Below are 16,902 nucleotides of genomic sequence, written 5' to 3'. Positions count from 1 at the left end.
TTAGTTATTCACGTCACACCTGCTCATAACATTTGTATGTAAAAAATAATGCTTAAAAAGTCTCTCATCTAAGTGCACAGAATCTTTACACGAGTCGATAGAGCCTTTACACAAATTCGTAGAGCCTTAGATAAGTCCAAATAGTCCTTAGACAAGTGTATAGGGTACTATCAGAGAAGTGTGGAGCCCTAACATACTGAGTGTATAGGTTCCTAACATACTGGAAAGATATAGGCTCCGAAACATATTATAAGTCCGTAGGCTCCTAACATACTGTAGGGATATAAGTAGGTACCTAACATTCTGTAAGTACATAGGTTCCAATTCCATACTTGGAAGTATTATTATGTCTACTTATACTTAAAAGACCACATAGGCTTCTCATACAGTCATAGGCTCCCCGTACAGTTATAGGCTCCCCAGTCATAGGCTCGCCATACACTTACAGGCTCGCCATACAGTCATAGGCTCGCCATACAGTCATAGGCTTCCCATACAGGTAGTCTCCACATACTGTACATAGGCTAGGCTCACCATACACTTATAATATCCCATAGAGAGGCTCCCCATACACCTATATCCTCCCCACACAGTTCTCTAAGAGAGGGAGGCTGTTTTGGAAATAAACCAAAGGTTCGTTAGGCCTCATACTCAGCGAGTATAAACCCAGATAAACCTTTGTTTTATTTTTCAAAACCTGGCGTGACAAAATCAAAATTCTTTAAATTCAATGACCCATTTTTTTGTATCATTGTGATTTTTTTCCAGCTGGTAAATGTATGTATGTTATTACTGTGACTTAATGAACGCTGAATGGCGTTCTCTGAACGCTAATTACGTTCAGTGCTCACTTAATGACTGGCGATGTCATTAAGGGTCATTAAGGTTATTATAGGCAGAGGAAAGGGTTCTTTCCTGTGCACCTCTGGTTTCTCAGGTTTAAAGCCTATCTACCACAAAAGGCTCATTAAGGCTGCATGTCACCTGTTCACCACCACCACTCGAGAATACTTTAATACCTAAAGTTGAATACCTAAAGTAAACTTCCGGTTTGTTTAAACCTTTAACAAGTTTACATATTATCATTTCCTTAAGGGGTCGTACATGTTGTGGGAAATGTGTAATCTGAAAGGTGGACGGATCTCATATCTTGGAGCCTTGATCCCTGTACCAGGGTCAAGGCACCGCTCTGGAAGAAGCTGTGTAGAGAATCTCTGGTTGTCCCGTTAGTGGCTCTACAGACGTTAGTGGTTCCGCTGACGTTAATGGTGCTATGGACGTTAGTGAATCTATTGACATTAGTGGTGCTACGGGCGATAGCGGCTCCATGAGCGTTAGTGGTTCTGCTGACGTTAGTGGTTTTATGAACGTTAGTGGCTCTACGGACATTGGTGGTTCGACGTTCATTTGTGGTTCTATGGACGTTAGTGATTCTATGGACGTTAGTGATTCTACGGACATTAGTGGTTCTACGGACGTTAGTGATTATACGGACGTTAGTGATTATATGGTAATATATATATACGTATATATATATATATATATATATATAAATAAATATAAATATATATATATATATATATATATATATATATATATATATATATATATATATATATATATATATATATATATATATATATATATATATATATATATAAGTCACTGAGGTTGTCTTGGCTTGTCACAATCCTGATGGTAGGATTGTTTCTACCCCTGGCAGAAACAATCCTACCATCAGAAAGTTAAGGTTACTCAACAACGTTAAATCTGTAGGGGCCGGCCACACATCGCCTGGGAACTGGAGAATAAGTAGGATTACTTCTTGGAAGGGTTGATCCATTTTCCTTGGATCATGAGGTTAATGAAAGGTGATGTTAGCATGACTGTCAACTCGAAGATACATGGTAATAAAGTGGCAGAGTGTACTGGCTGTATGGAACTAAAATACAGTAGCTCGGTTGTGGCTTTATTTTATTGTGAAGACGTTTCGCCCAGCAGGGACTCTTGTGGTTTCACGAAACGTCTTTACGGTAAAATGCCATAACCCGCGTCGTTTGTCTTAATTTACACTCAAGATACTTATGTTTATGTATCATTAACATTTTTCATCTTACAGTTGTATACCTCAGGAATATGTTTAACAATATGTAATTTTAAGAGACATTTTTTTAATGTTGACAGGTTTCATTGTATGTTTTTAACCTGTTAGTTAATTTATATTTATCTTTTGCTTCTCTCACTTCTTCACTCATTTCTCTTTGTTGTATTCTTACTCTTAAACTCTATCCTCTTCCCCCATCAGGTCAACTAATTCGTTGTTCCTCTCTTTCTTTTTCTTCTCATACCTAACCCGTTCCTTCCCCCGAGCAGTAGGCGGCACCTGAGTAGCTTGAAGAGCGACACTCATGGCTGTGACGGTACCTTGGACCAGTCCCCACTGGCGACTGACTTTGACACTGACTACAACCACCATATGGGTCGGGACCCGTCTTGTAGCTTGCTTGACATCTCTATGCGCTCCCTCAGCCCCATACGCCCACCCCCTGTGCTCAAGCGTTCTCTTTCTATGGGCGTGGCTGCGGGCGTATCCAGGAGCGCCCCTCATCTGGCCGTGCGCCGGCGACAGCATCCGCTACCGCGAGCTCTGATGCGCAGCAATACTGTGGTCAGCGTGGCGCAGGAGCAGGAGCAGCAGCAGCCTCGCGCGAAGCATCGTCTACAGAAGAGTCGCAGCCTGGGAGAGAACGACCGTCGGTGGTTCGTTCCTCACGACCCTGAGACAGATTACTGGGGAGTAGGTCATGCACTGAGGGAGGAGGGTCATAGAGTTCGGTCTAGGTCTCTGACCCGGGACGATCTGGTGCTGCGAACTCACCCTAAAAAGACCGTCACGTACGAGGATGAAGTTCTGTCCAAACAAAGGGTCCAGGACCCTTCTGCCATGTCACGAAGCTCACTTTCAATTGATAAATCAGTGCCTTATGAGTCAGATTTAGTGGTAAGGGAAGACATGCAGGACTCCTATATAAGTAAGTCTCGGGCTCCTCCTGACGGTTACAGCCAGGCTCAAAACCCGGAGGCGGCGGCGCCTACGCCCGAAAGCCTCCGGTCTATGTACTGCCGGAGGAGCTCCACTCGCCTCGCAGACGGTCACAGCGCAGGAACTTACTACGGGTACGATTCTGATTACAGCGGGGCAGAGACGGAGGTCTTTCTTCCGGACCGCTCTCTGGACCGCTCCTTCAGTTTAGAGCAGGTGGATCAGAGAGACCTGAATCCAGAGTTCAGTAGAGTAGACCAGCGAACACTGGGACAGCAGGGCCGTGCTATGACGGATGAGTTCCTCGCTAAATCGCTACAAGACATGCACGAAGGATGTAGCCAGACGCTTCCAAGAGCTCGGCGCCCAACTACTGCCTCACAGCCTCGCAGGACATTTATTAGAGCAAACACTGAGAGTTCTCTTTTGAGGGATCCGAGTAAAAGCCTTCAGTTAGAGATGAGTTGGAAACCGTCCAGAGAAGAGCGGGAGCGTAGGTATAGTGTTCTTCGCGAATCTATTGTGGATGAGGCGCCTCTGGAAGACAGGAGATTGTTGGAAGATATAAGACCTCTAGAAGACAGGAGACCGATTGAAGACAGAAGACCTCTAGAGGACAGGAGACCGCTGGAAGACAGAAGACCAGTTGAAGACAGAAGACAACTTGAGGACAGACCACTGGAGCCGAGCAGAAGTCTTCACGTGTATGAAGGTGGCGGTGCACAGAAATACGAGCCATGCAGCTCCGAAGATGTATTTGTTCCTATGGAACAGAGGAGGCGCGATGCCACTCGACCTATGGACGACATCGAACGATACCCTGAAGGCGCCCCACACGACTACGACAACAATTACGACGCTCAGCAGGCGGAGGAGCAAAAATATCACGAACAGAGAAGGTACAGCAGATCTGCCTTGGGGGATCAAGGCAGACGCAGAGAACACGACGTTATAGATGAGAGAAGGTATCACGAGCCGGAAACAACAGACGAGAGGAGACATCGAGACCAGGGTCCTGTTGATGATGGGAGATATCGAGAACAGGACCCAAGAGACTCAGTAGATGAATGTAGGTATTTAGAGCAAGAAAGAAGAGAACTTAGAGATGGGAGAAAATATCGAGAACCTGAGCCACCAGATGACAATAGATATAGAGAATTAAATCCAAGAGAGTCAGTAGATGAAGGCAGGTTTCGAGAGCCAGAACCAAGAGACCCAGTAGATGAAGACAGGTATCGAGAGCTAGACCCAACAGATGAAGGCAGATATAGAGAGCTAAATCCGAGAGACGCATCAACTGAAATTAGGTTTCGAGAACCGGACTCAAGAGACTCATTAGATGATGAGAGATATCGCGAGCCAGACCCGAGAATCCCGGTAGATGAGGGCAGGTATCGAGAACATGAACAGAGAGACCCAAGAGACATTGACCCTAGAGATTTGAGAGACCTGCGAGGTGAAAGAAGGTATCGGGAGCAAGATCCAAAAGACGAGGGGAGATATCATGATCACGACCCCAGAGACGATGACAGGTACCGTGAACATATCTTCATCAACAGAGACAGGTACCAGGAACCTCTGCCTGTGACGAGAGGTAGGTATAGGGATGACCACCACCTAGACGAAGAAAGATACAGGGAACATGATGCGGGGGTCGAGGCCAGGTACAGGGAACAGGGCGCAGTGCAGAAGCAGAGGCACAGGGAACAAGGGGCCATAGAAAAGGAGAGATACAGACGCCAGAGTACAGTGACTGCTGATGCAAGTTACAGAGGGTACAGAGACCATGCCTCCGTGGATAGAGAGCGCTACAGAAGCTCTCTCTCGCTGGACCATGTTAGGTACAGGAACCAGGGGCCAGTGAAGATCGATGTGTACCGAGAGGGCGACGAATATGAGCGAGGCTATCGCAGAGGCCCTCCTCCCGAGGGCTACAGTGAAGTCGATGCCAGGAGGTACTACGACATTAAGAACAGCAGAAAGGACCTGAGAGATCGAAAGATTTACATCCTTGATGGTCACTTTGTAGAGCCTTACGAGGGAGAGAAAGGCAGGTACAGAGACCCTCACCACGCCCAGGACCCTCGATGCAGCAAACGGTACCCCGCCGCTGCCGACTACGACCCCATCTTCACGTACCACGACCCTCGGAGACCGCAAGACCGACGCGACAGTGCTTCTCACCCGCACCCCCCGCACCCTCACGACCTCGCTCATGCACACGCCCACCCTACTGTCATCACCCACGCCCACCCTTCTAACACCACCCACGCCCACACGTTTAATACCCACGAGACTTTTGCAGACCCATCCTATAATGTAGCAGAGTCCCGTCCTCAGTACCTCACTGACGCAGACGTAGTTGAAGGAGATATCCCTGACACAGACAGACCCTTAACATCCCGAGTTCGCCACAGTTCCTCAGTTAGTATTAATGAGCACCCTGAGTACTTTGAATTTGACGCCAATAGTCCCCCTAGTACGGAGCCTCGCGCAGACGCTGATGTAGACCCTTCTTCTAATCCTGCTAGTGAGTTTAGCCAACGGATCACCGCCTATGGGCCCGCGGGAGGCAGCTACGGCGGGGCAAGTAAACGCGGTCAGCTGGGCAGGAGCCTCTCCACCAGCGAGGTCCCCGAGACGGAAAAAGCTGGTACGTTGACCTGCCTGGCATGTCCGCCTCCGCTGCTCTACCCCCCCGTGTCCTCTGTCTCACTTGTCCTCCCCCGTTCCTCATAACAGGATGTGGGCAGCAGCTCCAGCTTCTAACATGCCTCTGTCTCCGCCTTTAATGTTTTTTGTCAACTTTATTCCCCCTCCGCGTCAGTGACCTCTCTGCCTGACGACCACCTCCCGATTTCTTTGTCATCTTCCCCACTCCCTCCCTCCCTAAAATAGTAACCGATTTATCCTTTTTGTTACAATTTGTAGTCTTTAATAATGTGCATTTGTTATTCAACGATTGCATTGTCATTTTTTCAATAAATTACTCATTTCAATTGCTCTGCTAAAATGACAAATTCTGTTTTTTTTTCTGACTGAAATACTGAATTATGCATGAGGATGTAGCTAGTTGTGCCTGGTTTGTTGACACGCGAGCAGTTCCACTGGCTCTCACATTCTTACTCGTGCGCTCTCTGCTCCTCCCATCTCCCCATACCCTTCCCTGGATCCTCCTCCACCCCTTCCCTCGTCCTGCCCCTTCCCGCATGGCGTCCAGAGGAGGAAGGTGAGGGAGGAGGAGACAAACCCGAAGGCGAAGGGAAAGAAGAAAGCGTGATTGAGGAAGTGGAGGGAGTAGTGGAGGAAAGTGGCGAAACGAAAGAGGGCTGTGAGGAGGGCGAGGTGGTGGAGGAGGAAGAGGTGGAGGAGGAGGATGAGGTGGAGGAGGAGTGCCCCGAGGGAGAGTGCAGCGCAGAGGGTTCCACCACCCCCCCTGAGGCCGTGGCAGGAGTCTCCATCATGGACTCCCTCGACGTCAAGTTGGGTAAGAAGGGGAACTGGTGGGCGCCACCGTCACCCACCCAGCCACTCAGTACTCGCTTGTTGCCTCCACCACCACTGCCACCACCACCACCGCCCACCAGCTGTAGTGCCACCACCACCACCACACTACCCTGCTGCTGCCACCACTAACCCTCCTGCCTCAGTAGTGCTCACCATGTTGTTTCTCTTCCAGGGTAAACAGTCAACAGTCTCCCCTGTCTTCACTTAATCTCATTCCTCCTTCCTATAGATCCACCATTATCTCTGTACTGTTTAGAACAGATATATTTATGTATACAGCCTCTGGTTATAAGGTACGTGTGTGATTCCATAATGTGCATTCTCTCATACCGAATATTTTTCTTCTATTGGTTCTGAGACCATTGCTTTCAGCTTCTGTTTACTTAGCCAATGTTTTCATTCAGCACGTTTTACTTAATCCACTTTAGCATTTTTTCCTCCTGGCCTGCTATACCTGCCCAAGGCTACGACAATTTAACTTTCCATTTTATTCGCTATTCCTCTGGCAACTGAGAATCTCTTAGCCATGGAATGAGAGGACTTTCATCATGGCTGGCAAATGTGTTTACGTGTACACAGGTTTTGTCTGCATCTTCCGACAGTAGGAACGTTATCTAGATTCTCTTCAAGTGTCAGGTTTCTTGCCCCGTCAACCCCCTCCGACTCGCCAGCCAGGAAGATCAGACGTAACGTGAAGCGGAACTCTGGAAAGGTAGTCTGGCTCGCTAACCCAGATTTCACACAAATGATGTCCGTGATCGCGATCGGACGAATACATAAATGACCACACGCTCGTACACACACACACACACACACACACACACACACACACACGCACACACACGCACACACACGCACACACACTCATATTACACGATTAATACGTCGAAATGTCTCTAGCATTAATTTTTTCTTCACAAATTAGTTTATTTTATGCCTAATACCTAATACTCATTGGTGGTTCAGATCTCATAGTATCCGGGTTCGTTTCTTACGTTATAATAACTGTTTATCGTTAATTCGTGCCTTGGGTTATTACCCTTGATCGATGCTCTCAGCAGATTTATGCTTTTTTCAATTCCCAAACTTTTTGTAGTTAAACTAATTCAGAATCTAAATGTAACATTATCTTTCAAAGTTACCGTTTAATGATGCTTTAACAATACCCATGGTCGGTTTAATAATAATAATAATAATAATAATAATAATAATAATAATAATAATAATATTATTATTATTATTATTATTATTATTATTATTACTATTATTTTCACAAAAATGTGTTCATTCAGTCAATTTCCGCTTTTGATACGACGCTTTCCAAAAAGTTATTATATTTACAAAGAGGCGCTATACCCGTGAGGGTCATACAGTACCTGCAGATTTTTTTTTCATAAAAGCTTGCTATTTTATTTCCCTTAGCAAAGCGTGGCATTACAGTGCAAGTGATGATAGTGTGGCAAGTTTAGAGTAAATAATTCCCAGTGACTGCATAACACCCCTCATCCATTTGCTCTTAAGTAATGCAGGTTGAGTACTGTATCATAGTATAAATTCCTGTAGTGGATTGTGTAGCTAAACTGTAGATATTGTCTCTGACTCGTATTACAGAGTCCAAGGTGATGAGTACCTTCCCTAGTCTTGGTTACTGTAGGGACGTGATACCTTCCCTAGTCTTGGTTTCTGTAGGGACGTGATACCTTCCCTAGTCTTGGTTACTGTAGGGACGTGATACCTTCCCTAGTCTTGGTTACTGTAGGGACGTGATACCTTCCCTAGTCTTGGTTACTGTAGGGACGTGATACCTTCCCTAGTCTTGGTTACTGTAGGGACGTGATGCCTTCCCTAGTCTTGGTTACTGTAGGGACGTGATGCCTTCCCTAGTCTTGGTTACTGTAGGGACGTGATACCTTCCCTAGTCTTGGTTACTGTAGGGACGTGATACCTTCCCTAGTCTTGGTTACTGTAGGGACGTGATACCTTCCCTAGTCTTGGTTACTGTAGGGACGTGATGCCTTCCCTAGTCTTGGTTACTGTAGGGACGTGATACCTTCCCTAGTCTTGGTTACTGTAGGGACGTGATACCTTCCCTAATCTTGGTTACTGTGAGGACATAATGCCTTCCCTAGTCTTGGTTACTGTGAGGATGTGATACCTTCCCTAGTCTTGGTTACTGTAGGGACGTGATACCTTCCCTAGTCTTGGTTACTGTAGGGACGTGATACCTTCCCTAATCTTGGTTACTGTGAGGACATGATACCTTCCCTAGTCTTGGTTACTGTGAGGACGTGATACCTTCCCTAGTCTTGGTTACTGTAGGGACGTGATACCTTCCCTAGTCTTGGTTACTGTAGGGACGTGATACCTTCCTTAGTCTTGGTTACTGTAGGGACGTGATGCCTTCCCTAGTCTTGGTTACTGTAGGGACGTGATACCTTCCCTAGTCTTGGTTACTGTAGGGACGTGATACCTTCCCTAGTCTTGGTTACTGTAGGGACGTGATACCTTCCCTAGTCTTGGTTACTGTAGGGACGTGATACCTTGTTACAAAAAACGCGATTCTAAAAGCTTAGAGATCTCCAGTGAATACTAGAAAGGACTGCCCTTCTAGCATCCAGCCTGTTACTGGGTTTTCGTAACAAGTAGTCAGTATCCTTGTCCAATTATCCATAAGAATTCAGTAAGATTCAATAGTGCTTCAGGATTACAACTGGTACGCTACTAACTAGAGAAATTAAAATTTAATAAATTTATTAATCATTAAGTTGTCTAGAGGTATATTGTCAAATTAAATTAAATTAAATTAATCACAGTAATCAAAATAATATCACTTCTCTCGAGTTTAATATTATTGTGCTGAAAGCACATATCACATTTATAATTCTTAAGTACCGTCTGGTACATTAACATTTAATAAGATATTACAAATATGTACAAGTAAGTTTGTGTATGTGTGTAAGTGCTCTAAGTAGTTCTCTGTCTCACGACTCGACTAGACTTAAACAAGTGACTGACAAAGTCCTCTAATAAACTAACTTCTTGACCGACTGGCAACCAGAACAGTCTGCTTGAACAACAAAAAGAATGCTAAGCCCAATAGCAATACAGCAAGCAACTGCGACACAGAATCAGGAACAAGGAGATAATATAACGACACTAAGTAGGGACCATCAGCAGATCCTCCACAAAAGTTACAAAACTCCCATACTACTGAATCTAAGTTCAGCATAAGAAAATCCCCGACTGTGATAATACACAGAAACCAGTACAAATTAGGTCATAAGCTAGAGTTCAGGACCTGAGTTACTCAGAGTGTCTATGAGACACACAACCTCAGTACAACGTCGAAAATCACTAAGTCTATACAAGGTTCTGTGAACAGAGTTCTACAGAACTAACAAGAATAATGAGACAGACAATCTGTCCAACTTCCAAGAGAGTCTAGAGCAGACTGAATACTTCAGGTGAGGTGAGGACACCCCCCCCCCTCGATCGCGTGATAGCTCCGTGGACAACTGCAGCTCAGAAGCCGGCAGAATAACGAGCAAAGAGCGATAATTACAGTAGTTAGACAATCAAGACTTGAACTGAGCACATAATATGTTACATCCTACCTAACAACATAACTACGTCAAATAACAATATAAAGCAATACATTTACGATTTAGCTATTATCGCAAATATAAGCAATATAAAATTAAATGAAAAGGTAATAATTATATATATACATAATAATCATTGCAACCCATTCAGGGGTTGCAACATACCTTCCCTAGTCTTGGTTACTGTAGGGACGTGATACCTTCCCTAGTCTTGGTTACTGTAGGGACGTGATACCTTCCCTAGTCTTGGTTACTGTAGGGACGTGATACCTGCCCTAGTCCTGGTTACTGTAGGGACGTGATACCTTCCCTAGTCTTGGTTACTGTAGGGACGTGATACCTTCCCTAGTCTTGGTTACTGTAGGGACGTGATACCTTCCCTAGTCCTGGTTACTGTAGGGACGTGATACCTTCCCTATTCTTGGTTACTGTAGGGACGTGATACCTTCCCTAGTCTTGGTTACTGTAGGGACGTGATACCTTCCCTAGTCTTGGTTACTGTAGGGACGTGATACCTTCCCTAGTCTTGGTTACTGTAGGGACGTGATACCTTCCCTAGTCTTGGTTACTGTAGGGACGTGATACCTTCCCTAGTCTTGGTTACTGTAGGGACGTGATACCTTCCCTAGTCCTGGTTACTGTAGGGACGTGATACCTTCCCTAGTCTTGGTTACTGTAGGGACGTGATACCTTCCCTAGTCTTGGTTACTGTAGGGACGTGATACCTTCCCTAGTCTTGGTTACTGTAGGGACGTGATACCTTCCCTAGTCCTGGTTACTGTAGGGACGTGATACCTTCCCTAGTCCTGGTTACTGTAGGGACGTGATACCTTCCCTAGTCTTGGTTACTGTAGGGACGTGATACCTTCCCTAGTCTTGGTTACTGTAGGGACGTGATACCTTCCCTAGTCTTGGTTACTGTAGGGACGTGATACCTTCTAGTAACTCACTGTAGGAGAGAGAAAAAAAAGTCATATTCATTGATGTATTTGCTTAAATTCTGTGTAAAGAGAGAGAAAAAACGAAAAAAAAATTAATATTCTTTCGAAGTGAGTTCAGTGTAAGAAGGAAAGGAAGAAAATAATATATTACCTCTTTAAAGTAACTGCCTAAACTCATCTGTCTTGCCTTCAAGATCTGGAGATTTGATAATATTACTGTTTTTAGAAGTAAGACCATCTATCCCCCCCCCCTTCCCTCACACTTGTCTACCGTAGTCTACCACCATCACTGGTTGCAGCTAATACTATTACTACCACCACTACCACCACTACTGGTGGCAGCTACCACCACCACCACCACCACCACCACTTCTTCCACCTACATCACCACCACTTTGTATTATACAAATTAACTATGAACACTAAATATCTCAGCACACTTAAAACTTTCTAAGAATTAAAATCAGTTTATCTTGCATGAGAAAACTACAGTATGTATATATATATATATATATATATATATATATATATATATATATATATATATATATATATATATATATATATATATATATATATATATATATATATATATTCACTAGATTATAAGCCAGAAGATGAGAATCATTTAATAAAATCCACCCACAGAATAAACACACACAAAAGGAAAGTATTTAACTAATAAATAATCATTTACATAAAACACTCTTAATATTGTAGCGTTTATACTGAGAAAAAAAAACAGAGAACCCATTCTCTGCGACACATGCCAACCCACCTGTGACACCTGCCAACCCACCTGTGACACCTGCCAACCCACCTGTGAACGATTTATGTTCCGACTGCACGCGCAGGAGCTGGTGTTATTGTTCTGGCGTGCGCGCTGCAGGTTGCCCTCTCTTACGGCCGGGTATTGATATCGTGTTGCCTGCAGATGGAAGCCTGAGTGACTCTGCCACGGGGATGCTGTCGGTGGAGAACAAGGAGCGTGGCAGGAGGAGCGGCGGCGGCGGCGGAGGCGGAGGCGGCAAGCAGGGTCAGACGTTAGGTCTGTCCAAGAAATCTTCCTCAACTTCCAAGCTCTCTGATACTGGTAGGCCGGGTGTGTTCCATTTACTGACGGGGTCTCCAGGGTGTGGGGGCTTCTTGCTGTACAGTGCTGGTTGTTGTAGAGAGAGAGAGAGAGAGAGAGAGAGAGAGAGAGAGAGAGATTAACTTTACAGTGAGCTCTCCTGAAACATGTAACTATAGTATAATTAATGTTAAAATTAAGTTGATTATAGTGTGTGCGTCATCAGTGCTATCACCAACACCACCGTACTTGTGCAGCTGTAGCAGTCTCCTGTGCAGCTGTAGCAGTCTCCTGTGCAGCTGTAGCAGTCTCCTGTGCAGCTGTAACAGTCTCCTGTGCAGCTGTAGTAGTCTCCTGTGCAGCTGTAGCAGTCTCCTGTGCAGCTGTAGCAGTCTCCTGTGCAGCTGTAGCAGTCTCCTGTGCAGCTGTAACAGTCTCCTGTGCAGCTGTAACAGTGTCATGTGCAGCTGTAGCAGTCTCCTGTGCAGCTGTAGTAGTCTCCTGTGCAGCTGTAACAGTCTCCTGTGCAGCTGTAGCAGTCTCCTGTGCAGCTGTAACAGTCTCCTGTGCAGCTGTAGTAGTCTCCTGTGCATCTGTAGCAGTCTCCTGTGCAGCTGTAACAGTGTCATGTGCAGCTGTAGCAGTCTCCTGTGCAGCTGTAGTAGTCTCCTGTGCAGCTGTAACAGTGTCATGTGCAACTGTAACAGTCTCCTGTGCAGCTGTAACAGTGTCATGTGCAGCTGTAACAGTCTCTTGTGCAGCTGTAGCAGTCTCCTGTGCAACTTTAACAGTCTCCTGTGCAGCTGTAACAGTGTCATGTGCAGCTGTAACAGTCTCCTGTGCAGCTGTAACAGTCTCATGTGCAGCTGTAACAGTCTCCTGTGCAGCTGTAGCAGTCTCCTGTGCAACTGCAGCAGTCTCCTGTGCAGCTGTAGCAGTGTCATGTGCAGCTGTAACAGTCTCCTGTGCAGCTGTAACAGTCTCCTGTGCAGCTGTAGCAGTCTCCTGTACAGCTGTAACAGTCTCCTGTGCAGCTGTAACAGTCTCCTGTGCAGCTGTAACAGTCTCCTGTGCAGCTGTAGCAGTCTCCTGTGCAGCTGTAACAGTGTCATGTGCAGCTGTAACAGTGTCATGTGCAGCTGTAACAGTGTCATGTGCAGCTGTAGCAGTCTCCTGTACAGCTGTAGCAGTCTCCTGTGCAGCTGTAACAGTCTCCTGTGCAGCTGTAACAGACAATTTCCTGTGCAGCTGTAACAATCTTCTGCGCAGCTGTAACAGTCTCCTGTGCAGCTATAGCAGTCTCTTGTGCAGCTGTAACAATCTCTTGTGCAGCTGTAACAGTCTCCTGTACAGCTGTAGCAGTCTCTTGTGCAGCTGTAACAGTCTCCTGTGCAGCTGTAACAGTCTCCTGTACAGCTGTAGCAGTCTCTTGTGCAGCTGTAACAGTCTCCTATGCAGCTGTAACAATCTCCTGTGCAGCTGTAATAGTCTCTGTGCAGCTGTAACGGACAGTCTCCTGTGCAACTGTAACAGTCTCCTGTGCAGCTGTAGCAGTCTCCTGTGCAGCTGTAACAGTCTCCTGTGCAGCTGTAACGGACAGTCTCCTGTGCAGCTGTAGCAGTCTCCTGTGCAGCTGTAACAGTCTCCTGTGCAGCTGTAACAGTCTCCTGTGCAACTGTAACAGTCTCCTGTGCAGCTGTAACAGTCTCCTGTGCAGCTGTAACAGTCTCCTGTGCAGCTGTAACAGACAGTCTCCTGTGCAGCTGTAGCAGTCTCCGTGTACAGCTGTAGAAGACAGACTTCCTGTATAAGACACATGTACAACACCTGGTTATCTTTTTCAAGAAGACGTTTCGCCAATCATTGATATATTTTCCATTCAAAACAGTGATATCACCCTGGAGACAGAGCAAGATGAGGTAATCAGTCCCTCTGCTCTGGTACGTGCTCAGTCCCCTAGCTTTGATCAATTTAAAGCAGAGGCAGGAGAGACGCAGCAGTTGAGGGCATCTACACAGGTGGAAATATAAACACATATTTAGTATAATGTGATCCTTTGTTGACAACGTTTCGCCCACACAGTGGGCTTTTTCAAATCACAAACAGATCTACCTGGGGTGGAAGGCACGCGAGTATTTATAGTCAGGTTCAGAATGCTGAGGTCAGGTGGAGAATGCTGCATCTGATGATATACCGAGTGGGGTTATAGAGTCTAAAATCTTGGGTAGCTTGGAAGGGAGATTGGATAAGTTTGTGAGCAGACTTTCTGCTCACAAGGACATTACCAGTGATAGACAGGACAAGCTTCCACCCTCTGCAGGGGTATACATAATCCCTTGTAATGACTGCAACAAATTATACGTGGGCAAAACATCAAGGGACCTCCAAACACGTATTTAAGAACACCAATACGCAAGCAGGACTGACGATACAAGGAATGCCTGTGTACAACGCCGTAATTCACACAACCACTTGATAAACTACAGAAACTCAAGACTTATCGCCACAGAAGACAACACTCAATACCGAAGAATCCTGGAATCATCACTTATTTCTATATCCGACAACTTCAACCAGAATAGTGGCTTCTATAACATAGCTGAACCACTTGCCAAGAAACTTCTTCATCGCTATCCCACATAAAAGCATAGGAATGGAAGAACACTGCAGAAGGTCTGCTCACTTATACATCGAAGTGTATAAGTGGAAGATAGGTATTAATTGATCGAAGTGTATAAGTGGAAGATAGGTATTAATAAAGGGGATATTAACAAGGTCTTGAGGATATCTCTCCAAGAGAGAACCCGCAGTAATGGATTTAAATTAGATAAGTTTAGATTTAGAAAGGACATAGGAAAGTATTGGTTTGGAAATAGGGTAGTAGATGAGTGGAACAGTCTACCTAGTTGGGTTATTGAGGCTAGGACTTTGGGTAGTTTCAAATTTAGGTTGGATAAATACATGAGTGGGATGGGTTGGATTTGAGTGGGACTTGCACATCAGAGCTTATTTCTTGGGTAGCATTGAAAATTGGGTAGGTCAAATGTTTGTTAGTGGGATGAATTGTAAAGGACCTGCCTAGTATGGGCCAGCAGGCCTGCTGCAGTGTTCCTCCTTTCTTATGTTCTTATGTTCTTATGTTCACAAACTTATCCAATCTCCCTTCCAAGCTACCCAAGATTTTAGACTCTATAACTCCACTCGGTACATCATCAGATGTAGCATTCTCCACCTGACCTCAGCATTCTGAACCTGACTATAAATACTCGCGTACCTTCCACCCCAGGTAGATCTCAACACAGCGTAGCAGACCACACTTCACGATGCACTTCTCGAACAGGGTAAGATCAAAGAGAGTGGGAGAGTCAGTGACTCGTCTAAGCTAGCACTTGCAGCTGTCGTCAGTGGCAGACTGCAAGTCAAGTTCAATGCGATTCTCTCGCTCAAAGAGGCCTTCGTTGTCGTCTGTACTGACGACACCGAGGCTGAAAAACTCATTACCACCACTGCTACAACCACTCTACGAGATCAGGGATTTATTGTCTTGACTTCCCCAGCTCTGAGGACCAGGAGAACTGTGTTCCTCAAGAGACTCGACAAGCTCATCACTGCCCAGGCTACCGAAGAAATCAAGTCGCCCATTGAAGCACAGAACTTGCCAAGGTGGAATTCATTACCAAAATACCCAATGCCTCCTCCATGCTGAAGGTCACCTTCAGTGACGTCAACATGGCAGCCAGAGCTCTCGCTGAGGGACTGGCTATTCACTACTTCCACATTAATCCAGCCTTCATCGAAGTAGAAAAATTCCATCAAATTCCAGTGTTCCTACTGTTACTCATACCTACATACCACCAAAGACTGCCCTGCCAAGAATAAGAAGTTCTGCTCCACCTGCTGCCAAGAAGGTCATGACTTCAGGACGTGCACTACTGACTCTCCACCTAAATGCTTGAACTGCAAGAATGATCACCATACTCTTGCTGCCAAGTGCCCAACCAGACGAGATATACTTAAGAAACAACTCCAACAAAAAAAAAAAAAAAAAAAAAAAAAAAACTCACTGCACAAGCGACTACATATGCTGCTATTACCAAGCTTCAAGCAGATACTACCAAGATTCTTCAAGCCACGCAAGCTGCATCTACCACTTCTTCGCCAGCTCTTGCTGGCGACTCCACCAAGATTCTTTACTGCATTATGTATGCTCATGTGCAGAATGTAGCTGAACCTGGTTCCTTCAGCACCACCATCAACGAACTCTTCAAGCTCAACAACATGCCTGGTTTCACATTCCCTGCATCTCCACCTTCCACAGAGATCATAAAATCCACTGCAAATGTCTCCAACATTACCGCTGCTCCACCGCTACCACACCTTCCTCCCGACACAGAGATGGACCAATCAGAGACCACTGAGACGCCGACCGATTCCACCAATAAGAGTCCACCAGCACCTGTTTCCACTTCCGTCACAACGGACCAATCAGACGCCTCACCTCAAACGTCTCAGCCGCCAGCCAAGAAGGTTAAAACACAAGAGCCTTGGGATGCATCCCTACGTACTACCGCCACTCCTTCACAAGAAGTCCATTGCTTGCCTGGTGTATACTTCTACACAACCATCCAGAATGAGAACGCAATGTACACTCCAGAAATTATTCAACTCCTCCACAACGGGACAGTCAAGTTCACCTGCGACTCAACTCGATCATTCACCACTGAATCCCTGATCAAC

At 45.6% G+C, this 16,902-nt stretch overlaps 1 protein-coding gene across 1 annotated transcript in view; it reads left to right on the top strand.

Annotated features, from left to right (window-relative positions):
• The window catches only part of LOC128690554 (uncharacterized), a 331,846-nt gene that overhangs the window by 279,690 nt on the left and 35,254 nt on the right, over window positions 1-16,902 (top strand). Inside the window, exons 30-32 of the mRNA XM_070089803.1 lie at window positions 2,374-5,696; window positions 6,264-6,530; window positions 12,028-12,186. Of these exons, the coding sequence (XP_069945904.1) occupies window positions 2,374-5,696; window positions 6,264-6,530; window positions 12,028-12,186 (3,749 nt within the window). The remainder of the gene's footprint in view (window positions 1-2,373; window positions 5,697-6,263; window positions 6,531-12,027; window positions 12,187-16,902) is intronic.

This window comes from Cherax quadricarinatus, chromosome 29, assembly GCF_038502225.1.
Source record: "Cherax quadricarinatus isolate ZL_2023a chromosome 29, ASM3850222v1, whole genome shotgun sequence".
Taxonomy (NCBI): Eukaryota; Metazoa; Arthropoda; class Malacostraca; order Decapoda; family Parastacidae; genus Cherax; species Cherax quadricarinatus.
Note: the sequence above shows the minus strand (reverse complement) of the source record. Positions and strands in the feature narration are given on the sequence as shown.